Here is a 25412-nt window from a genome sequence, read left to right as displayed (position 1 = left end):
AGAAACTAACACACCATTGTAAAGCAATTATACTCCAATTAAGATGTTAAAAGAAAAAAAAACTGGGCTTGGCAGCTAAAGAGGAATAATTCTAATTTAAATAAAAATAAAAACTGTAGACATGTATTTTTGTGACTACAATTTCATAGAAACTCACTTTCATGACTATGGACTTTATAAACTATAATTTTAAAAAGTGACTACAATTACATTCGCATAAAATATCATGAATGAAAAAAACCCGAAAAAACCACATCTACATGTGGAACAATTCTCACTGAAAACTAACTGAAGCCTGGCAGAAAGACTTGTATGCAACCAAGGAGAAAAGAAAGATCTAATGGGATGTGTATGAAGGGAAGAGAATCAATCAGGTAGGGAACTGCGCCCCTGGGAGGGGACTCAGAAGAAGAGGGAGATTACACAGGCAGAGACCCTACCTGGCTCCCTGGGGAGTGAGTGTTTTGAGCCACATGTCGTGCACCTCAGTCCTGGGGTCCAATGCTAGGAAGATGAGTCCCTTAGACTGGTTGAAGGGCCAGTGGGACTAACAGGAAGGCTGTAGGAAGCCTGGACTCCACTCATGAGCAGCATGCACATGTTTGCTTACTCCTGAAACAGGGCAGAGAGGGAAGATTGAAACAGCATAGGCGGCTGGACAGCTTCCTGTGATTGCCCTGGCATGCGCCCCAGCCTGAGCCTAGCAACTGCTACAGGCCTGCTTGCTTCATGACATAGCTCCACTGGGGTAACAGCTACTGTGGCCAAGGGGAGAGAGCTTGGCTGTGGGACACAAATGAGGCCAGACCTGAAGCAGTGTCTGAGCAGGGCAGTGGCAGCCATTTCTGGTACGTACATAGGCAGTGCACCAGAAGCAGTCCCAATATCTGACTACAGCTGAACTGCCACAGCCTGGGCCTCAACCCATGCCAAGTGCCTGCTCCAACCCCTTTTGCTCCAACACTGCTCCCCTCTGAGGTGAGGGTGCCGGTGTTGGGAGTAGGGAGAGCACACACTTGAAGGGATGGAGCAAACACAGACCTGACTCTCAGGGCTTCTGCTCCAGCAACTTGGACCCACCCCTGCCCCTGATAGGGTGGTGACAGCCACTAAGCAGAGAGGAAGCCTTGTCTCACACCTGGCTCTGGCCCTAGCCCATCTATCTCCAGCCCCACCTCCTACCAAGGTGATAGCTGCCAGCACACCCTGGGGAAAGACATAACTTGTGCTCATGTCAGATCCAGCTCTCCCATAAAAACCACTGGGCACATGTGGACTGTAAAAGAATGCTCCCACATAAGGACACCCCTTCTAGATCACAGTAGGTAACTGTTTCACCTACTTTCATAGTCAGATAAAGTTAAGCAAAATGAGAAAACAGAGGAATTTGTTTTAATTGAAAGAGCAAGAGAAAACCCCTGAAAACACAACTAATAAAACAAATTACCAGATAAAATGTTCAAAGCAATAGTAATAAGAATGCTGGCTGAATTAGGGGAAAGAATATATGAACACAGTGAGAATTTTAACAAGAAACTAGAAAATATAAAAAAGAACCAGTCAGAAATGAAGAATACAATAACTGAAATGAAAACACACTAGAAAGAATTAACAGTAGACTAGGTGATAGAAAAGAACACATAAGTGATCTGGAAGAAAGAATAAAGGAAATCACCCATTCAGAACAGAAAAAAAAAAAACAAATTTTAAAAGTGAGAACAGTTTAAGGGGTCTCTAGGTCAACATCAAATGTACCAACATTCACATTATAGGGGCCCCAGAAGGAGGAGAGAGAGAAAAGGATCAAAAATGTATTTGATGAAATTATGGCTGAAAACTTCCAAAACAGATATCCAGATACAAGAAGTGCAGGGTGTCCCAGACAAGATGAAGCCAAACAGACCCAAACGAAGACATGTCATAATTAAAATGGCAAAAGTTAAAGAGCAAATTCTAAAGGCAGCAAGCAAAAAACAGAGTCATATACAAGCAAACCCTTGTAAGGCTATCAGCTGATATTTCTGCAGAAACATTGCAGAACAGAAGAGAGTGGCATGATATATTCAAAGTACTGAAAGGGGAAATACCTGCAACCTAGGATATTGTACCCAGCAAGATTATCATTTAAAATAGAAAGAGAGTTAAAGAACTTCTCGGACAAGCAAACACTAAAGGAGTTCATCACTACTAAACCTAGCCTAAAAGAAATGTTAACGGTTCTTCTCTAAGTGGAAAAGAAAAGGCTCTAACAAGAAGTAGGAATCTATAGGAAAGGAAAAATTCCACTACTAAAGGCAAATATAGGGTAAAGACTGAGGATCAATCACTTAAATAAGCTTGTACAAAGATTAAAAGAAAAAAATTGTAACATCAAATATAACTACAGTACTCAGTGAAAAGAGAAACATGAAGATATAAAATATAACATCAAAAACACAAAATGTGCGGGAGGGGAGTAAAACATGTAGATTTTTCAGAATATGTTTGAACTTAAATGACTATCAGTTTAAAACAAGTAGATATAGGTCATCATATATGATCCCATGGTAACCACGAATCAAAAACCTACAACAGACACACAAAAACTAGAGAGAAAGGAACACACAAACGTACCACTAAGGAATCATCAAACCACAAGTGTAGGAACTAAAAAAGAACTACAAAAACAACTGGAACACAATTAACAAAATGGCAATAAGTACATATCTATCAATAATCATTTTAAATGTTAATGGACTAAATACTTCAATCAAAAGACATAGGGTGGACTGGCCCTAAAACCTTGATCTAGGAGCGCCTCTCTCAGTTGTTACTTCCGCTCTTCGAGATAGGAGTCGGGACATCCCCCATTTTTCTCAGGAAGTGGCAGCAGCAGTTTGAGATGCTCAGCCTCAAAAGAAACATGGTAATCGGACTCAACCTCTACTGTGGGGGGACCGGATTGGGACCAGGTAGCGGCAGCAGCTCCTCTCCTCCGGGGAGGCGGCTTTTGGCTGCGGGAAAGGAGGCCACGGCCCGGCGGGAGGTACGGGGAGGGGAAGAAGGCGCGGTGCCCCCCGCCCCCTCCCCCACCCCCCATCCCCTCCCACCCCCACCCCCCCCCGCCCCCTCCCCCACCCCCCATCCCCTCCCACCCCCACCCCCCCCGCCCCCTTCCACCCCCCCCGACCCCTTCCACCTCCACCCCCCGCCCCCCACCCACCCCACCCCCTCCCCCCACCCCGCCCCCGCCTCTCTTGCGCCCGATGCCTGGAGGGTCACGCGGCCCTCACCCATTGACGCCCAAGGGCCCCGACGTCACCACGACCCCCGCCAGGCCGCTGTTCTTCACCCACACCCGCCGCACCTCGCCGCCAGAAGAGATGGAATCCTCGGCCTCCGACACCATCACGTGGCCCGAAGAGGAGCTGGACGGGTGGGAGCTGGAGCCTCTGGGGAAGCGGCCGGCTGGCCTGCCTTTGCTGGAGTTGGTCAGGGAGGCCAGTAACAGCCCCGGCACGGACGGCTCACTCCCCTCGATGCCACCCGCAGCAGAGGAGGAGGAGGACGAGTTGTACCAACAGTCCCTGGAGATTATCTCTCGATACCTCCAGGAGCAAGCAACCGGCGCCAAGGACGTGAAGCCACTGGACAGGTCAGGGGCCGCCAGCTGGAAAGCGTTAGAGACCGTGCGACGGGTCGGGGACGGTGTGCAACACAGCCACGAGACGGCCTTCCAAGGCATGCTTCAGAAACTGGACATCAAAAATGACGATGTCAAATCTTTGTCTCAAGTGATGGTCCATGTTTTCAGTGACGGAGTAACAAACTGGGGCAGGATTGTGACTCTCCTTTCTTTTGGTGCCTTTGTGGCCAAACACTTGAAGAGTATAAACCAAGAAAGCTGCATCGAACCATTAGCAGAAAGCATCACAGATGTTCTCGTAAGGACAAAACGAGACTGGCTAGTCAAACAAAGAGGCTGGGATGGGTTTGTGGACTTCTTCCATGGAGAGGACCTAGCAAACGGCCTCAGAAATGTGCTGCTGGCTTTTGCAGGTGTTGCTGGAGTAGGAGCTGGTTTGACGTAATTGTCTCTTAACCACCTCCAGCCACCAAAGCCACATACGCCTGCTGTGAAATCAGATGTATTTGTGAAGTTGGACTTCAGGCTGTGCAGGCCATAACCTCCAAGAGTTCTACTCTAGCAACGGAGAAAAGCAAGTGGCAGGAGGCTTATGGCTAACAGGAATAAATACATGGGAAAAAAGTATTCCCCCTTGAAGAGTCACTGTCTGAAAGAAGTGAAAGAAGCAGAATTCAGTTTCAGCAACAGGCAAACTTTGGGAGGCCACGGAGGAGGACTTTTAGATTTAGTGAAGATGGTAGGGTGGAGAGACTAATTACCTTGCCTAGAACGGGAAAGTGGCCAGTAGCCAGGCTAGTCATAGAGTTCATTAAATATGCCCACTGAATCCATTAACTTCTATAGTGTTAAAATAGAAGCACTAACAACGCCAGCGGCATGTGTAAAATGGATTTAAGCTACAAATAATAGAACCTACGACTAGAAGCCTCAACACTGTACAACAGAGTGTGAAGGGAAGCTTTATCCTCTATAATTAGCTTTCCTAGATGTGCTTCTTGAATAGAAAGTCCAATGCTCAGGACGTTTATACCTGTTCTACTTTGGCTTGGTTTGAGTGATTCCTTGTTTATTAGCCTAGTGCTATGGCCAAGAATACTTGACTTAAGGCTCAATTACAAATCTGGAATATTCTGTTTTTAAGACAAAAACTTGTATTCGTCTGTAAAAATTGTATATATTTTTGCAGAACATCTATTTGAAATGTAAAGGGAGAAAAGTCTGAAATTACATTAGTTTCTTCATACCCTTTTGAAATTTACAACTTCTGTAGTTAGGAACCTGTTTCTTATAGCTTTTCTATTCTAAATTTTGTGCTAGTCAGTTCTAGATGGTATACAGAACCAACTGATGTAATTGTATGCAACCTGGCTGTAGTACAACAATTCTGATTCATAAGTATGCAGGCTTTAATTTTCCTATCTGATTTTGGTAAGTATTTCTTAAATAGCTGTTTGGGGTTTTTTTTTGTTTGTTTTTTAACCTGGGACTGAGAAATTGAGGAATGGAAATTAATCCTTTCACTTTGTTACATGTGGGTTTTCAGTAATTGAGTCAAGGTTTTAAGGTTTTATTGGGGGGCGGGGCACACGGTTTGATGACTTGCAGATAATGGGCTCTGATTGGGCAACTACTCATTTGAGTTCCTTCCATTTGACTTAATTTAACTGGTGAAATTTAAACTGAGTTCATGAGCTCATCTTCAAAGCTTTTGCTAGAAGATTTTCAGCTGTTCCAAATGGGACTTATTAGGAATATGTATAAAAAGATCACATCGGGTGGATGAGAGACATTTGATCCCTTGTTTGCTTAATAAATTGTACAATGGTGGCTTGGAAAAGCAGGCTATAGTCTAACCATGGTGCTATTACTAGGCTTGCTTGTTAAACACAGGTCTAAGCCTAGTGAGTTAATAAAACGAATACTTATTTCATTTCTATTAATGATTCTCAAACTTTGTTTCAAATTTTTGCATTAGCATCTCTATAGACTTTAGACTTGATATTTTATCAAACTTACTGTTTATTTCCTATCCTTCCTTGAAATATTTGCTGCTTGTTCGGCTCCCTCTACAGATATTTATAGTTCCTACAAATTTACCTTGCCATCCCTAAACTCTTACTAGCCCTTTTAGTTTCTGGCACTACGAACCTAAGTGACAGCCCAAAGAGTCCACAGACCTTCATCCTTCTTGAATTTTATCCTTAGGAGGTGGCAGTACAATGGGTGCTGACAGTAACAGTGATGAGGTGAGAAGAGTCCCTTTTCCTTGGACTAGTATCTTATTGGTTGTTGCTTAATCCTGTCTTTGGGGAGAAATTTTCAAAATCCCCTTAGGGATTTTCAGAGGAGGGGACGGTATCTTAGGTGACTTTCTCTAGGTTCTTTTGCATTTGAATATGCTCACTTAAACTTATAGAAATTGATGGGCTCTGTTAAACCTCAGAGTTATATAAAAGCTACTAGTAAACTGAAGAAAACTTTTATAGTGGAACCAGGGTCATTTTGAAACCTTCAGCTTCTGAACCTGTCCTTTAGTATGTGGACTCCAGACAAAAATAGGTACGAATAAAATGACTAAGAATATAATAAGGGAACAATTGCCCTGCCCGCCCATCTCCAAGCCTTAAGGTCATCTAGCTAGAGCTATTTTTATCTGTGTATTTATCATTCTTGATCATAAACCACCTATTTATATCATGTCTATCTCTAAGGACCTAAAAGCACTTTATATAGTTAATTAATCTTAAGATCTAGTTGAGGTGACTAAAAAGGCCTGTCTCCCCATAGCCAGTTGTGGAAATAAGCACAGAGCTGTAGATTGATGGAGTTTAAGGGCCCCACTTCCCAATTTACTAGGTGTGATTGCTGAAATGTAGATGAGAATCTTCAATTGCTATTTTGGGTCAGAGGCTGTGAGGGCTTAGGGAGCCCAAGTGCTTTGGGGCAGGGTGGGTGATTATATAGGGAGAAGAGGCACATGTTTTAAGTGCTGACTAGCTGCATAGTTCAGGCAAATCCTCCAAAATGGAAAGGGAGGGGCTGATTGGAAAGATGGCTCTCTCAGCAACTTCTGTCTGTCTAGTGCTTCTCTCAGGGAAAACCCTGCAGTCCTCTAGTGTCGTCTGTGTACATTCTATTGGGGGTGAACACCTTGGTTCTGGTTAAAACAGCTGATGCTGTTGACAGCTGTGCCAGGAAGGGTTAGGACCAACTACAAACTAATGTGGGCTGTAAAATGTAGTGTGTTTCCCTAACTACCTGTTTTTCCTGAGATGAAAGTAAATCTTTTATTCAAATGCAAAAAAAAAAAAAAAAAGACATAGGGTGGATGACTGGATTAAAAAAGACTCATCTATATGCTGCTTACAAGAGACTCACTTCAGAGCTAAAGACACACACAGACTGAAAGTGAGGGGATAGAAAAAGGTATTCCAAGCAAATGGAAATCAAAAGAAATCCAGGCTAGCAGTATTTACATCAGATAAAATAGACTTTAAAGACTGTTACAAAAGACAAAGAAGGACACTCCATAATGGAAAAGGAATCAATCCAAGAAGAAGATATAACAATTGTAAATATATATGCACCCAACATAAGAGCACCTAAATGCATAAGGCAAATATTAACAGACACAAAAGGGAGAAATCAGCAGTAACACAATAATAATAGAGGACTTTAATACCCCACTTACATCAATGGACAGATCATCCAGACAGAAAATCAATATGAAAACACTGGCCTTAAATGACACATTAGATCATATGAACTTAATAGATATATATGGAACATTCCATCCGAGAGCTGTAGAATACACATTCTTTTCAAGTGCAAATGGAACATTCTCCAGGTTAGATTACATGCTAGGCCACTAAACAAGCCTCCCTAAATTTAAGAAAATTGAAATCACATAAAGCACCTTTTCTGACGACAACTCTATAAGACTAGAAATTAACCATGAGAAAAAACTGCAAAAAACACATGTGAAGGCTGAACAATATGCTACTAAACAACCAGTGCATCACTGAAGAAATCAAAGAGGAAATCAAAAAATACCTAGAGACAAATGCAAGTGAAAACATGATAATCCAAAGCCTATGGGATAAAACAAAAACAGTTCTAAGAGAGTTTATAGCAATAAAAGTTTACCTCGGGAAAAAAGAAAAATCTCAAATAAACAACCTAAATTTACACCTAAAGGAAATAGAGAAAGAAGAACTAACAAAACCCAACGTTAGTAAAAGGCAAGAAATCATAAAGATAAGAGCAGAAATAAGTGAAATAGAGACCCCCCAAAATTGAAAAGACAAATGAAACTAAACGTTGGTTCTTTGAAAAAATAAACAAAATTGATAAAACTTTAGCCAGACTCATCAAGAAAAAGCCAGAGGGAACCCAAATCAATAAAATCAGAAATGAAAAAGGAGAAGTTACAGCAGACACTATAGAAATACAGAGGATCATAAGAGACTACTACAAACAACTATATGCCAATAAAATGGACAACCTGGAAGAAATGGACAGATTCTTAGACATGTACAATGTCCCAGGACTGAATCAAGAATAGAAAATATGAACAGACCAATTACCAGTAATGAAATTGAATCAGTAATTTTAAAACTCTCAACAAACAAAAGTCCAGGACCAGATGGCTTCACAGGGGAATTCTACCAAACATTTAGAGAAGAGTTAACACCTACCTTTTAAAACTATTCAAAATAACTTCAGAGTAAAGAATACTTCTGAACTCATTCTCTGAGGCCACCATCACCTTGATACCAAAACCAGACAAAGGCATCACAAAAAAGGAAAATTACAGGCCAATATCACTGATGAACATAGGTGAAAAAATCCTCAACAAAATATTAGCAAACTGAATTCAACAATACATTAAAAGGATAATACACCATGATCAAGTGGAATTTATCTCAGGGATGCAAAGATTTTTCAATATCCACAAATCAATTGATGTGATGTACCACATTAACAAACTGAAGAGTAAAAACTATATGATCATCTCAATAGATGCAGAAAAAGCTTTTGACAAAATTCAACACCCATTTATGATAAAAATTCTCCAGAAAGTTGGCATAGAGGGAACATACCTCAACATAATAAACACCATATATGACAGCTCCATTCAATTCACAATACTAATTGTGAGAAGCTGAAAGCATTTCCTCTAAGATCAGGAACAAGACAATGATGCCCACTCTCACCACTTTTATTCAATAAAGTATTGGAAGTCCTAGCCACAGCAATCAGAGAAGGAAAAGAAATAAAAGGCATTCAAATTGGAAAGGAAGAAGTCAAAATGTCATTGTTTGCAGATGGCACGATACTATACTTAGAAAATCCTAAAGACATCACCAGAAAACTACTAGAGCTCATCAATGAATTCAGTAAAGTTGCAGAATACAAAATTAATATATAGAAATCTGTTGTATTTATACACCCTAACAATGCATTATAAGAAAAAGAAATCAAGGAAACAATCTCATTTACCATCACATCAAAAATAATAAAATACCTAGGAATAAACCTACCCCAGGAGGTAAAGGACCTGTACTCAGAAAAGTATGACACTGGTGAAAGAAATTGAAGACAACAAAAACAGTTGGAAAGATACTGTGTTCCTGGATAGTAAGAATCAATATTGTTAAAATGACCATTCTACTCAAGGCAATCTACAGATTCAATGCAATCCCTATAAAAATACCAAGGGTATTTTTCACAGAACTAGAACAAATAATTTTATTATTTTTTCTTTTATTCTAATTTAATTAATCACATTTTAAAAATTAATTTTTATTAGAGTATAGCTGATTTATAATGTTGTGTTAGTTTCTGCTGTACAGCAAAATGAAGCAATTATACATATACATATATCCACTATTTTTAGATTCTATTCCCATATAGGTCATTGCAGAGTATTGAGTAGAGTTCCCTGTGCTACACAGTACATTTTTATCAGTTATCTATTTTATATATAGTAGTGTATATGTCAATCCCAATCTCCCAATTTATCCCTTCCTCCCTTTCCACCTTGGTAACCATAAGTTTGTTTTCTACATCTGTGACTCTATTTCTGTTTTGTAAATAGGTTCATTTGTACCATTTTTTTAGATTCCACATATAAGTGAAATCATATATTTGTCTTTGTCTGACATACTTTACTCAGTATGACAATATCTAGGTCCATCTATGTCGCTGCAAATGGCATTATTTCCTTCTTTTTTATGGCTGAGTAATATTCCATTGTATATATGTACCACATCTTCTTTATCCATTCATCTGTCAATGGACATTTAAGTTGTTTCCATGACCTGGCTGTTGTAAATAGTGCTGCAATGAACTTTGGGGTGCATGTATCTATTTGAATTATGGTTTTCTCTGGATATATGCCCAGGAGTCACATTGCTGGGTCATATGGTAGCTCTATTTTTAGTTTTTTAAGGAACCTCCATACTGTTCTCCATAGTGGCTGTACCAATTTACATTTCCACCAACAGTGTAGGAGGGTTCCCTTTTCTTCACACCCTCTCCAGCATTTATTATTGGTAGATTTTTTTGATGATGGCCATTCTGACCAGTGTGAGGTGATATCTCATTGTAGTTTTGATTTGCATTTCTCTAATAATTAGTGATGTTGAGCCTAGAACAAATAATTTTAAAATTTGTATGGAAACACAAAAGACCCCAAATAGCCAAGACAATCTCAAGAAAGAACAGAACTGGAGGATTCATGCTCCCTGACTTCAGACAATATACAAAGCTATAGTAATCAAAACAGTTTGGTACTGGCACAAAAACAGACACATAGATCCACAAAAGAGAATAGTGAGCCCAGAAATGAACCCATGCACTTATGGTCAATTACTCTATGACAAAAGAGGCAAGAATATACAACGGAGAGAAGACAGTCTCTTCAATAAGTGGTGCTGGGAAAACTAAACAGCTACATGTAAAGGAATGAAATTAGAACATTCTATAACACCATATATGAAAATAAAATTAAGATAGATTAAAGATCTAAATGTAAGACTGGATACAATGAAACTCCTAGAGAAAAACATTGGCAGAACACCCTTTGACATAAATCCCAACAATAGTTCTTTGGATCTGCCTCCTAAATTAAAGGAAATAAAAGCAAAACAAAACAAATTGGATCTAACTAAACGTAAAAGCTTTTGCACAGCAAAGGAAAAACCATCAATAAAATGAAAAGACAACCTACTGAATGGGAGAAACTATTTGCAAATTATATGCCTGATAAGGGATTAATAGCCAACATATATAAACAGCTTGTACAACTCAAAATCAAGGAAACAAACAACCTGATTAAAAATGGGCAGAAGAACTGAGTAGACACTTTTCCAAAGATGAAATGCAGATGGCCAACAGGCACATGAAAAGATGCTCAACTTTGCTAGTCATCTGAGAAATGGAAATCAAAACCACAATGAGATATCACCTCACACCTGTCAGAACAGCTATTATCAAAAAGAACACAAATAGCAAATGTTGGCGAGGATGTGGAGAAAAGAGAACCCTCCTACACAGTTGGTGGGAATGTAAATTGGTACAGCCACTGTGGAAAACAATATGGAAGTGTCTCAAAAAACTAAAAATAGAACTACCATATGACCCAGTAATTCCACTCCTGGGTATATATATATCCAAACAAACAAACAAAAAAAACCCAAACCACTAATTCAAAAAGATACATGCAGGACTTCCCTGGTGGTCCAGTGGTTAAGACTCCACACTTCCAATGCAGGGGGCCCAGCTTCGATCCCTGGAAGGGTAACTAAGATCCTGCATGCTGTGTGGCATAGCCAAAAAAAAGAAAGAAAGAAAAGAAAAGATACATGCACTCCAATGTTCATAGCAACATTATTTACAATTGCCAAGATATGGAAGCAACCTAAGTGTCCATGAAGAGATGAATTGGATAAAGACATGGTATATATATATATGAGGAAATAAAACTCAGCCATAAAAAGGAATGAAATTCTGCCATTTGCAACGATGTGGATGGTCCTAGAGAGTCTTATGCTTAGTGAAATAAGTCAGACAGAGAATACAAATATTGTATGTTTCACTTATATGTGGAATCTAAAAAGTAAAACAAATGAATGTATATAACAAAAAAGAAACAGACTCAGACATAGAGAATAAACTAGGGGTTACCAGTGGGGAGAGGGAAGGGTGAAGGGGCAAGATAGGGCTATGGGATTAAGAGAAAATAACTACTATGAATAAAATAAATAAGCTATAAGGATATATTGTACAACACAGGGAAATATTGCCATTATTTTGTAACAACTTTAAATGTAGTATAACGTATAAAAATATTGAATCACTATGTTGTACACCTAAAACTAGTATAATATTGTAAATCAAATATACTTCAATAAAATTTTTTTTCAGTGCTTAAAGCAAGTATGGCGAGATAACAGGCCTTGTCTTAGGACCAAGCATAACATCTGATTATTGGGAAACAATAAACAAATGTTTATTAAATATTATGGGAAAAATTATGGGAAACATTATGGGAAAATAGTGAAATAGCCCTTTCCCTCTCTCCCAAGGAAGTACAAAAAAAGTTCAAGGTTCCAAGTGATGCACAGCACCAGCTCAGACTCCTGTGGTCCTGGATGTTCTGTTCCAACAGAGTCCCCTCTTGGACCAATGGAAAGCATGGAATAGTGCACCTTCAATATCATCTTCTACGAAAAATTTTGTTATAACTGAATACAAAATGTGGTTCCTACCTCTCTAGTAGCCAATAGAAAAGGTAAACTCAACTATAAATTAGGAAACATAGCAATTCCTTAGTGGAGAGGCTAGGTTGCAAGAGCAATTTATCATGAGAGGCCTGTATATAGAAAACAGAAAACAATCTAATGGACCATGTCAAATCCAGTCCCATCCTGGTTTGGCAATTTGAAATACATTTGTATATTTTGAACATGTAGAATATGTCATTTTTCAAGCAAAATTCAAGGAAAATTATGTGTTTTAGTTTAAATTTCACATTAATTATAAATTAAATTTTGTCTCCAGTCTTGCTTACATGAGTGGGAGAAAGAAAGTTGGCAACAATACCAGAGAGAAAATGCCTTATATAGCATACAATGCTTTGCATTGCTCGTATTATATAGTCTATATTCAACACTGTTTGTTGAATGTCTGAATGAATGTTCCAGAAAGAGAGGCTTTTTTGGGGGGTTTGCGGGCACGCTGTTTGGCTTGTGGGATCTTAGTTCCCTGACCCGGGCCCTCGGGCCCCTGGCAGTGAGACCGCCGAGTCCTAACCAGTGGACCACCAGGGAATTCCCGGGAAAGAGAGGCTTTAAACTAGAGTTCTAAGGCAACAGAGGATTCTCTACCAGCCAGCCAAGGACTAAATTATTAGCATCACAATTTACAATGATATCTCTTTAACATGCAACAGACAAGACTTGTTTATTTGCAAGAGCATTATCAAAGATTTTTTTCAGAAAATGTGATATTCTTCTCAGCAGCCCCAGGGCTTCTTGGAATTTCTACTAATAATTCCAGATATTTGAGTAAAATTACCTAGCACCACTCATTCTGCAGATAAAGAAACAAAAAGTAATTTTATTTGACAATGAGATTGTAGCAGATCATTCATGTTCATGGTGAATGGGCATTAGAAGGAGTGGGAGTGGGAATATCTCTCTAAGGGCCATCAAGCATGAGACATAATTAGGTGCAGTCACCCTTCAGTGCTATTCAATCACGGTATTCATCCCCCAGAGCGGGAATGTGGTTTCTCAATTCTTCTCAAGGCACTGCTCCAGGTAACCACTATTGATGGATTGAGGTTGATGTAAAAGAGAAAAACAATTTGCATTTCTGGAGATACAAAGTGTTTTCATATCTAAGTGATCATTATTCAAAGTTCTGTCAGTTATTTTATTGGGGAATGGAAATCAAAGTTATAGTAAGGCAAAATTATTTACTCAAGGGCCAACCTCTTATAACTTAGTGTCCCTTCCCCCCCACCCCAAAATCCCTCTCCACTGACTAGACAGGCAAATATAATGTCAATCAACTACAATTTTTTCAAATGATGCAAGATCCATGAAATCAGTGAAGAAATGTGTGATAGCTTCTAGAATCAAATGCAAAGCCATTTGCAAATTAGGATCTGACAAAATTAAATGAATAACTGAGGAAAAGACACTTAACAAGGGAGATGACAGGACAAGAACCTCAAAAGAAAATGATTTTCATATCAAGACCTTTAAAAAAGACTTCAAGAAAATTAACGAAGTCTGTAAATATTTTTGCAAGGATGATACTCTTTATAATCTGCAAACCTAAAATGTGAAATAAAGGATATCATATTATACTATCAAACAATTTTGTCAGAAAAAATTACTCCAGAAAACAACCTGGTTTATTTCTTATTGATTCTTAGAATTAATGCCCTGTGTATACATTATTAAATAGAACAGATTCACAGTTTAGTGTATTTTCATTATTCATTGTTAATTTCAGTCTCCATTTAAATTTGATTCACCACGTGACTTTTCCCCAGGACTATTTATTCTCTGATAATAAGGATCTTCTGTAAATAGTTTGAACTTGAACACCACTGCCCCCACATACACTGATAATCTTTCACTAAGATGACGTGCTTTCAGTACATCTACAAAATTATAGTGGGTTCTGCTATCTTTTTCCTTCCATTTAGCTATTAACGGCTATATGTATGGCAACCAGCCAGGCCTAACCATGTGCAAAAAGGATAGAGTTTCCTGGCATATGATTGGAATGGGCACCGACACTGACATGCACGGAGTTTATTTTCAAGGGAACACCATCCACCTGCGAGGGACTCACCGCGACTCCCTGGCCCTGTTTCCCCATGTCTCCACAACAGCATTCATGCAGCCGGACCGTGCAGGTAAACTTGGCAGGGCCAGCTCAGGTGATCAAATTCCTATCTTCAGGCATATACTCTTTTTTTTTTTTTAACATCTTTATTGGAGTATAATTGCTTTACAATGGTGTGTTAGTTTCTGCTGTATAACAAAGTGAATCAGCTATACATATACATGTATCCCTATATCCCTTCCCTCTTGGGTCTCCCTCCCACCCTCCCTATCCCACCCCTCTAGGCTGTCACAAAGCACGGAGCTGATCTCCCTGTGCTATGCGGCTGCCTCCCACTAGCTATCTATTTTATATTTGGTAGTGTATATATGTCCATGACACTCTCTCACTTCGTCCCAGCTTACCCTTCCCCCTCCCAGTGTCCTCAAGTCCATTCTCTACATCTGCGTCTTTATTCCTGTCCCAGGCATATAGTCTTAGGGCCCTCCCCCAGCAGAAATTGTTTGAATTAGGGCACTTCCGGGTGTACAGAAAGAGTCCTGATTAGAATAATAATAATAATAATAATAATAATAATAATAATAATAGTCCTGATTAGAATCAGAGAATCCTGACTATTTTATTTCAAATATTTAGTGTAAAGGACAAAGGAAAAGCATCTAAAATAACATCCACAAAGCAGAAGTGGGAGTACTCCGAATGACCTTGCCTCACAAACCCTAGGAGAATGCTCTTGATTTATATCCATGAACAATTCAGGCCAAGAAAGAGGATTTTTTGCTGTTGTTGTTGTTCTCTTTAAGCACAAACATCATTTTAGTTACTGCTCTGAAGCATCAACCAGGCATGAACAGCCCAGTGGTTGCTTCCAGGTTATGGGCATGAACTTGTCTGCCTTCTTTAGAGACTGATGGTGGTCTCTTGATGAGTCCCACATGGGGACTTCCCTATTTTCATTCTCTCGGGCACCCAGAAAGCAAGCTGCATTGGGTCTTAAGTTCATGGAGAGCCCATTGAAATACCAGTATCTGTCCCTTCTCTTAGAGATTCCCAAGCTAATTAGATAACGGGGGCATTTTAATAAAAGATATAGAGCCACATATGGCAGCATATGCTGTCTCATGAAAAATAAGAATAGCAAGTGCTACGGGTGTTCAACATGTTTCTCCAACCCAACTTTTTCATTAGTCTTAAGAAGAAACCAATATTCTACCCAAGATGAGTACTTGCCAGCTCTGTCTCCTTTATGAATGGGTATTTACTTCTTTACTCCACGCTAGAACTGCAGTTTAGATGCCTCTCCGTGTCACTGGTTAAGAACTTGAGGTTTGGGCTTCAAAACTTTTGCCTAAGAACTGTCTCAGAGTAGGAGCTCCATAACCCTTGCCTTGTAAACTTCTAGTATTCAACATTTCTATATTAATATAATTGATCAATTATGAATCATCCCAAGGGATGCCTTGGGAACAATGATCTTTTTTTAATGCACTCTTCAAGACCAAAGAGGGAAGAGGAGGAAAACAGCCAAATAGGTTTAATCCATAGAAAGAGGCATTCAAAACTAGAGATGGCTGGAATAATTTTAGGGTTTTGGCTACTTACTCATGTGCCCTACAGGCTTCTAAAGAGCTACACGACGATGTTTTCCAGTTCATATTTGGTGGTGAGTATAAATCGGTTATTGCTGAAAAGCTTAGTTATTTCACCAATTCCTGTCCCATATCTCTAAGCCAAAAGGAGTGCCCAAAACATGGGTAGAGGAGCCTGTCAGTTGCAAGTCAAACATTTTCTCTTTGAATCTTTTTTTTTTAAAACCACTTATTGATGTATGACTGATACACAAAAAGCTGTATATTTACTATATGTAAATTGATGAGTTTGGAAAGAAGTACGCATCTGTGAAAACATCACCACAATCAAGGCCTTAAGCTCCTCTTTGTTCTTAGAGAGATAATTCCTCATCTGTTGAAGGAATGATGAACACATAAATAATGAGCTGCCTGGAGACCCACATAGGCAGAGGAAGCTCTCGCCACGTCTGTCTTCCGAGGTGTCTTCTCTCTGGTTTTATAGAGACCCTTCCTCATGACGGTCACCACGGGGTGCTAGGGTACCCCGTGAACCAATGGTTAGGGCTCATCCTGAAGGGGTAACTTGGCAGTATTTAGACATATGTAGCATGATAGAAGCTATCTCTGTGCTTTGTAGGTAGTTAACGAGACCCGCACTCTCACTCACCTCTGAGAACAGAGTCTACTAGAGGAAGGGAAGATTTATTGATCCAGTAATTTCACTGAAAGTTGATATCTTCCAATAATTTGGTTTTATATGATTTTATGGTGAATTCAGTTAAGATATGTATACCTGATGCCAAGGCATCTAGAAAATTCAGCTTAAAAATTATATTGTTCTCAGTCAGACATGATTGTTGGTTTTTCTTTTTTCTTTTCATCTGGCATAATGTAGACGTACCATTGGAAACAAGACCATCCTCTGCTCAAGGGCTTAATGAAGAAATACATTTGGCTTTAATAATAATACCTTACTTGTGTATTGCACTTTATGGCTTATGAACGCCTTTAGGGCAAAAGACATGACTTCAGAAACGTGACCTAATTTGAACTTTGTCTAGAATATTCATCTTACGGGTAATGAGTTCCTTTTAACCTGGGTGGGGCGAAGATAATCATCACTTATCAGTGATTTTCTAGCAGTGACCATCTTCTAATAGGTGTGTACAATAGGGAAGACCCAGAGAAGTCATCTGTTGGCAACAACTTTGCAAGTTTTATTTGTCCATGACAAATGAATTTCAGATGGTATTTTTTCCCCATAAGTAAATATATTCAAAGTAATTTATTCCCCTTGGTGTCTGATTTTTAAATACTATATAAAGATGATATTTTAAAAATCCACCTTATCGGTTAGTTATTTTGAAATAAATTACACAGGTTTGCTAGCAAACCAAAATCAAACTCTCGAGCATCGCACACAACGCCAAGCTATTTCTCTTCCAGGCATCTTCAGGGTGTTTTGCTCCACCCTGTACCACTTCACGAGAGGCATGAATCAAATGTATGAGGTCAGCAGCTGCGGCAACAAGGACCCTTCTGAGCAGCCGTACGGGATAATAAGAACCTTTTACATCGCTGCTGAAGAGGTAGAATGGGATTATGCCCCTAACAAAAACTGGGAGTTCGAAAAGCAGCACTTGGACGGAGGATGGGAAAGGTACCACAGGCGAAGCCGCTGCGGAGTCTCTCGGGTGGGGTCGCACATGCTCCGTGGACGTTTGTCAAACGTGGAAACTAAAAATGCCCTGGTTTTGTCTGCCCAGTTCTGGCAGACAAGAGATTTTACTCAGGGGCACGAAAGCTTAGGGAAGCTGCCCTCTCCGTCCCGGGAGGGGGTCTGAAGTCATTTTAAGGGCACTCCCGTGGCGGGCTCGGTCCACATCCGCTGGCTGGTTCCAAGGGTGGCTGTCGGACCAGCGAAAGTGGCTTTGAGTGAGCGCCTGGACGGAAAGCGTTTAGGCAAAGAGGCCCATCTCACAGTGATCCTGGGAGGACAAAAGGATGCAGAGGGAGGCAGAGATGGTGCGTAGATCTGGGGTGAGGGGATGCGCAGCTGTAGATTGAGGACAGTGGGGGACAACCAGGGAGCACGTAGGAGGCATTGGCAGAGATCCCCGAGTTGGGACAGGAAAAGCAGGTCTCTTTGGATGGCCTGGTACCCAGAAAGTCCGCCAGATTGACCCTCCTGGGCAGCGCTGTCGGCCAATGCTAAGCACCAATGAATGAGCGGGGCTCAAGCCCCCTGCAGGCTGATGACCACTGGTCCCTACTACCCTAAGCCCACCAGGGCCGCCGGGTAGAGCCAAGGAGGAAAGGAATAGAAGCATCTCAGGCACAGACCTGCAGACCTTTCCCCCAAAGTTAACACCCTCTGCTTGGGTATCACTGTCCCATATACGGACGAGGAGACTCGGCCCAGTTAAGTGGTCCAACTAGTCACTGGCAGAGTTGGAGTCGAACATAGACCTTTTGAAGGACAAATCCTGTTCTCGACACAAGCTGACTTTCACACCCTTGTTCCTCTTTGATATTTATTATCTCACTTCCCTTGCTCTCCCCTCCCCAGCCCTCATACTAATTAATCCTCTGTGGTTATGCCCCCCACCAACTCTCCCACACCCAGCTGTTCCGAATATTAACCTGTTTTGTTTCTCTTCTTATTTGGCCTGTTTTGAGGGTTCAGGCTAATGCAAAGGATGTAATGGTGCCAACTTATGGACAAATGAAGAAACACAATGACTCTCCATTTTTAAAAGATTTGCCTCAAGGACAGGACGATTTAAAATTCATTCAATGATTCACCAACCCAGTTTGCTAAACCAGACACCCCTCCTGCTAAACCAGTGCTGCCAATACAAGTTAAAGACTGATACTGCAGCAGAAAATGAAATGAGTATTAATTTGGCTTTTTCTAAAATGATGATTTCATTAACAGGCTGCCATCACTGAAGAAATCATCGTATAATAATTTTGTCACGTGTACAATCTTAGCCCATGAGTGTGTAAGAAATTTATTTTCTTGAAACTCAGTGTAATTTCTGTTCTCAGCCCCATCCCTCTGGGCTGGCAGGAAGAGCTAGCTTTGGTCTTCTGAGATTGTCTCCCAAGCTGCATAGAGAGATAGATAGAGGGTGCTGAGTGTGTCTGCACCCTGCCCCTGCCACTCTGGATTGTGCCCATAAATAAATAAAAACAAAGTGGGATGAGAGCATTTTCACCTATTAAAAATACAACAGATCTATAGATAAAAATGCAGTACAGAATTGAAATGCCAAGTCATCCTAGCGGCAATCTGTGGCACCTCTATAGATCAGAGCCCAGGAACGAATGCTCCTCTGCACCCCAGTTGCTATGCCTCTGACGTTTGACCCAAGGCCATATCATAGGACACCTCTGGTTTTCAGACTACCCCTCAATATGTGTTTTCCCTGAGACATTTATTGTTCTGGTCAGCACAGACCCTCTGCCTCAACTTGGAACCTGGAAGTCTTTCCCTGAGGCTTCCTAAGAACATGCTGGGGAGATCTCAGGATCCCAGAAAGGCAACAAATGGGACCATTGGCACAATGCCAGGGTCTGTGCAGTGAGAAGGAATTTGAAAATAGAGAGTAGGTTGCTATAGAGAAATAAAGTTATACCTAGCACTCCTGAGCTTGTGGACTGATATGCATGTCATTTAACTAACCTGGGATTCCAGACAAGACTCGCCATCTACCTAGAGTCTGTCATACAGAGTGAAGTAAGTCAGAAAGAGAAAAACAAAAACCGTATGCTAATGCACATGTATGGAATCTACAATAACAGTACTGATGAACCCAGTGACAGGGCAGGAATAAAGACGTGGACGTAGAAAACGGACTTAAGGACACAGGGGGGAAGGGGAAGCTGGGACGAAGTGAGAGAGTAGCATTGACATATATACACTACCAAATGTAAAATAGATAGCTAGTGGGAAGCTGCTGCATAGCACAGGGAGATCAGTTCGATGCTTTGTGACCACCTAGAGGGGTGGGATAGGGAGGATGGGAGGGAGGCTCAAGAGGGAGCGGATATGGGGTTATATGTATACTTATAGCTGATTCACTTTGTTGTACAACAGAAACTAACACAACATTGTAAAGCAATTATAGTCCAATAAAGATATATATATATAAAAGACTCGCCATCTATTGAGCACCCCCCATGAGCCAGGCATTTTACTAGGCCTTTTACAAACCCTATCTGATATGACCCTCACCACACACTTGACCCATTCCATCAGCTTTGGCCCAGCATTATCATGTGACACCCTAGTGAGATGATAGAGCAAGCGCTTATGTGTTTCTTAATAGGTGTCTGACACAGACACAGCTTTACAGGTCTTAACTTATTTGATCCTCACACCAGTCCTGGGAGGTAGATGAATTATCATCACGTCATTTTGCAGAGGAGGGAAGCTGGAAAACAGCAGAGGTGGCTCGAGAGTCTATGCTTGTCACCACCACACGTTACTAGGACTCCTGGAAAAATAAAAGTAGAAGAAAAATTCTCTTTGAAAGCACACAGTGGTGGGTAGAAGATATACATGCATTTGTTAAATACCTACTGTGTGCTAGGTATTGTGCAAAGTGCTGAGAAGGGCACACAAGGTCCTTTTCATACAGAATTCATGGTCCATGGGGCAGACACTAGAGCAAGGACACTGAGTCATGCAGTCACTGTGGGAAGGGAAGCCCCATCTTGGGGGAAAGGTGGGGAGAGGGTAAGTGATCAGGGAAAGCTTCTGGGAAGAAGTAGTCTTTAAGCTGGGACATGAAGAGAGGGTCAGTTGAAGAGGTGGGAAGTGTGCTCTCAGCACAGGAAAGCAGCAAGTGGAGGCCTGGAGGAGTGGAGGGCATGTGGAGCTCAAGAGAGTGAACATTTAGAATGGCGTGAGCATAGAGCATGTGGGGGGCAATGATAGGAAAGCAGGTTTGGGAGGTTGGCAGAGGCAGATAGGGAAAGGGTATGAGAGCTAAATCGAGGGGTCTGCCAGTGGGAAGCCTTAAAAAGCTTTTCCACAAGGACCGACCAACATGCTCAAATTTGGCATGTTCCCCAACCTTTTCGGCACCAAGGACCGGTTTCGTGGAAGACAATTTTTCCACGGAAGGGGAAGGGGGGTGGATGGTTCAGGCAGTAGCGCAAGCGATGGGGAGCGATGGGGAGTGATGCGGAGCGGCAGGTGAAGCTTTGCTTGCTTGCCTGCCACTCACCTCCTGCTCTGTGGCCCGGTTCCTAACAGGTTGCGGACCAGTACTGTACCAGTCTGTGGCCCAGGGGTTGGGGACCCCTGGAGTAGAGACTAGAGAGAGGAAAGGAGCACTGGGGGCAGAGAACATGGTTAGGAACAATTCCAGTTAATACAGGTAAGTGATTAGATTAGGTAGGTGGCTTAGATTAGAGTGTCGGCAGTTTAACAGTAGGGAAATGGAAGGATATGAGACACACTATATTTGGAGATAAAGTCAATAGATTTGTTTCTATCTTCTGTGATGATCTAGCTTGGTGCTAGATAAAATATATAGTTGATCCTCATTATTTGCAGATTCCATGTTTGTGAATTTGCCTACTTGCTGAAATTTATCTGTAACCCCCAAGTCAATTCTTATGGTGATTTTGTGGTCATTTGCAGATATGAATAAAGCAGTAAAAAATGTATGTCACTTGATGTTCACATTCCCAGCAGAGGTCAAACCAACAATGCATCCTTCTGCCTTCTTGTTTCAGCTCTCCTACGGAAACAAGTGTCCTTTTGGTCATCTATTTAGTGCCACTTCTTTTTCTTCTTTGTGCTTTTTGTTGGTGATTTAGCTATTTAAAATGGCTCCCCCAGCTTGGGGCTGAAATGCTGTCTAGGGTCCCTAAGCACGGGAAGGCTGTAATGTGCCCTTATGGAGGAAATACAGGTGCTAGATAAGCTTCATTCAGGCATGAGTCATAGTACTATTGGCCATGAGTTCAGTATTTATGGATCAGCAATATATATTGCATAAGATGTCTTTAAACAGAAACACACGTCAAACAAGGTTATATATTGATCTGTTGATGAAAATATTGTGACCCGAGGTTCAAAGGAACCTAACCCTGTGTTTCCCCTAGGAACAATGGTTCAGTATTTGTTAATTCAGTGTTTGGGGTGACTCTCTAGAACGTAACTACTGTGAATAACAAGAATCAACTGTATCTATATTTAGGGAATTCCCTGATGGTCCAGTGATTAGGACTCGGCACTCTCACGGTTGGGGTCCAGGTTCAATCCCTGATCAGGGAACTAAGATCCTGCAAGCCGTGCAACGTGGCCAAAATATATGTATATATTTGTATGTATATGCACAATACACAACCCACAGACTTTCTTGAGCTCTTTAAAATGGAAAAGCATAACAAGGTACAGAATGATACATATAAAATCTGGAGGAATGCAGGGTGGTAGAATGTGTGTGTATGTGCATGCGTGAGCATGTGTGTGATGTTAGTTAGTTCCAAGAAGAGAAGTGCAACCTCAAAGGGCTCTTATGAGTCTCTAACTAAGGCTGGTCAGGGATTGAGCACCCAGTAGGGCTTTAGAGCAATGGTTCCCAAGAGTGGACCACAGGCCAGTGCCGGACTGCCCACATCTGAGCACCCAGAGATGCTTTCAAATGCAGAATCCTGGTCCCACTCCCCGAGAGCCTGGTGCAAAAAACCAGCTCCCCACGGAGATCCTGATTGCTGCCAGATTTGGGAAGTACTGCTCCAGTGCACCCCCGAATCATGCAGAAGCACTCAAGGATTTTCCTACCCTCTAACAACTTTAATTCCTGTTGCTTCTGATTTGCAGACATGGAGATGTATTTATGAACCACACTGAAAACTGGATTGGCTCTCAGTACAAGAAAGTGGTTTACAGGGAATACACCAATGGAGAATTTGTGGAGATCAAAGCCCAACCGCCAGGAGAGGAGCACTTGGCACTCCTGGGTATGGCACAGATCGCAGCCGTGCACTGCCAGCACACACACACACACACACACACACACACATCTGGTTAGACTTCTGCCCAAGAAGGGGTGGAAGGAACAGAGTAGCCTGACTGCATTCATCCAAGTATGACAACTTCCTGCTCTCCCACTATCAGGGAGTGTGTGCTGCGTGCTCAGCTCATACAAACAGTAGCCATAAGAAGACTACCAGATGACGTGCAAACAGGAATCCATATCATCAGGGCAGTCTAACCAGTACCTGTTGCCCTGGAGTTCCTTTGCCACCCCTCTGCTGAGCCAGGAAATTTTCATCTGAAACAAGTTGATGCCTCAGAACAGCAGGCAGAGTGTTTGCATAACTTCACCAAGGTTCTCAATCATCCATACATGGTGCCTTACCAACACACCATGAAAATCATTCTGACAAAAGAGGAACCCCTTACTTAAGAGGGGTGCTTGGGGGCTTCCCTGGTGGCGCAGTGGTAGAGAATCTGCCTGGCAATGGAGGGGACACGGGTTCAAGCCCTGGTCTGGGAAGATCCCACATGCCACGGAGCGACTAGGCCCGTGAGCCACAATTGCTGAGCCTACGAATCTGGAGCCTGTGCTCCGCAACGAGAGGCCGCGATAGTGAGAGGCCCACGCACCGCGATAAAGAGTGGCCCCCACTTGCCGCAACTAGAGAAAGCCCTCGTACAGAAATGAAGACCCAACACAGCCATAAATAAATAAATAAATAAATAAATTTAAATAAATAAATAAATAAATCCCATCTTTTAAAAAAAAAAAAATGAGGGGTGCTTGGGTGAATGGCCTAGATTCAGTTCCAGGGGCCCTAATTCCTGGCCTTCTCAGAAACGACTCTGCCTGTCTGATGCCCTGGGCTGCCTGACCTGGAGATCAGATAAGCCCTTCCTGCTAACCTTCCCCACTTTTCTTCACCTGAGCATCACCAAACCTGACTCCATTATGAAGACGCAATCTTAAAGCAGAGGGCTAATCTAGATGACTTTTAGAAATCCGTCTCCATTTTTAAAAGTACAAGGCAACTTATATAAATAGTAAGGCTGTAATGTGTTTCTTATTATTAAAATAAGGCACCACGAGATTACTAGATCCATAAACTATTAAACAGCCTGTCCATCTTCACCATCTATTAACATCATCCCCAAGCTTGTTTGTCATACCAAATGAGTAATCTCCCATGGGAACATTCCTTCTTTTGAGCCCTGTGTGTGGACAGATCTCTGAAGAAAGGGTGCTGATCTTGCAGAGGGGGCTGGGCCGCCCCCCCCCCAAAAAAGCCCCGGTTTGGTTTGCTCAGTAAAATGACACAAACCAGTGACTTCATCAGAGGCAAGCCAGCAGCACTTCAGCCAGTGGAGCGGGAGGCCATCTATTCATTTTCTGCAGCTCAGGGAGAGGTCTGCACCCTGAAGCTGCAAAGGGCACAGGACAGGCCCACCTCTGGTCATTACTGTTCCCTGTGACCCACCAGGCGGTAAATCAGAAAGCATCTGCTCCCTCTCACCAATACAGCAAGGCATGTGCAATTTACGTGGTAATGTATACATAAATAGTGATTTTAATATATGTATGCACATGCCCCATCTGTAACTCTACCCCAAACTACTGTTTAAAAACATGCCTAGATTTTTCTTTTCTAGCGTTATCATTAAAAGAGTGCTTTTCAGACACTTTCTGATTCATACTAAGTATTTCTTCTGAAGATAATAATAGTCCAACAAATTTTAGATTTATTTAGGCCTTTCATCAGTACAGTTATCCCTTGGTATCCACAGGGGATTTGTTCCAAGACCTCCATGGGTACCAAAATGCTCAAGTCTCTTATATTAAATGGCTTAGTACTGTTGGCCCTCTGTATCCGTGGACTCTGCATCCACTCATACGGACAGCCAACTACATTTCTCAGAAAAGCAATTAAAACCATGGTTTGAACCAGTGAAGAATGGATGGGTGTGGTCTGACTCTCAACCGTGGGTGTATCTCCCTATGAATGTAGAATGCAAATACATATTGAGAACCACTGGGATTGGGTCTGATGTGCTTCCAAGATGGAAGTCTGCTTCCACCTCTCTCAAGCAATGCCTTGTGAAAACCCCTTTGTGTATGATACTCTGTCAGTGTGGCTGAGCAAACTGTGTTTGTGGCACGTTCTGGGCACCAAGAGGCACCTGTCATGGGTGAGGGTCGTCCCACAATAACGTGGGTGCAGGCCTCTCCAGAGATGTGTGGGCCGATTTCCACTGGCACTCAGGCTGGTTGCTTGTAACAGAAATGTGTACACGTGAGGTGCTGAAGAACACAACTCATGAAGGTATCCAAATACTGAGAAAC

General features: G+C 41.6%; 2 protein-coding genes across 2 annotated transcripts in view; both read left to right on the top strand.

Annotated features, from left to right (window-relative positions):
- Window positions 1-25412, top strand: part of HEPHL1 (hephaestin like 1) — a 97116-nt gene that overhangs the window by 56821 nt on the left and 14883 nt on the right. Inside the window, exons 11-13 of the mRNA XM_061202701.1 lie at window positions 14355-14567; window positions 17515-17728; window positions 22913-23052. Of these exons, the coding sequence (XP_061058684.1) occupies window positions 14355-14567; window positions 17515-17728; window positions 22913-23052 (567 nt within the window). The remainder of the gene's footprint in view (window positions 1-14354; window positions 14568-17514; window positions 17729-22912; window positions 23053-25412) is intronic.
- On the top strand, window positions 2882-4070 carry LOC133099045 (induced myeloid leukemia cell differentiation protein Mcl-1 homolog). The gene is given in 3 exon segments (XM_061202502.1): window positions 2882-3068; window positions 3225-3286; window positions 3288-4070. Coding segments are annotated over 3 exon segments (1032 nt in total).

The sequence above is a fragment of the Eubalaena glacialis genome, chromosome 10 (assembly GCF_028564815.1).
Source record: "Eubalaena glacialis isolate mEubGla1 chromosome 10, mEubGla1.1.hap2.+ XY, whole genome shotgun sequence".
Classification (NCBI taxonomy): Eukaryota; Metazoa; Chordata; class Mammalia; order Artiodactyla; family Balaenidae; genus Eubalaena; species Eubalaena glacialis.
The sequence above is the reverse complement of the archived record's forward strand: the minus strand, read 5'-3'. Positions and strand labels throughout refer to the sequence as shown.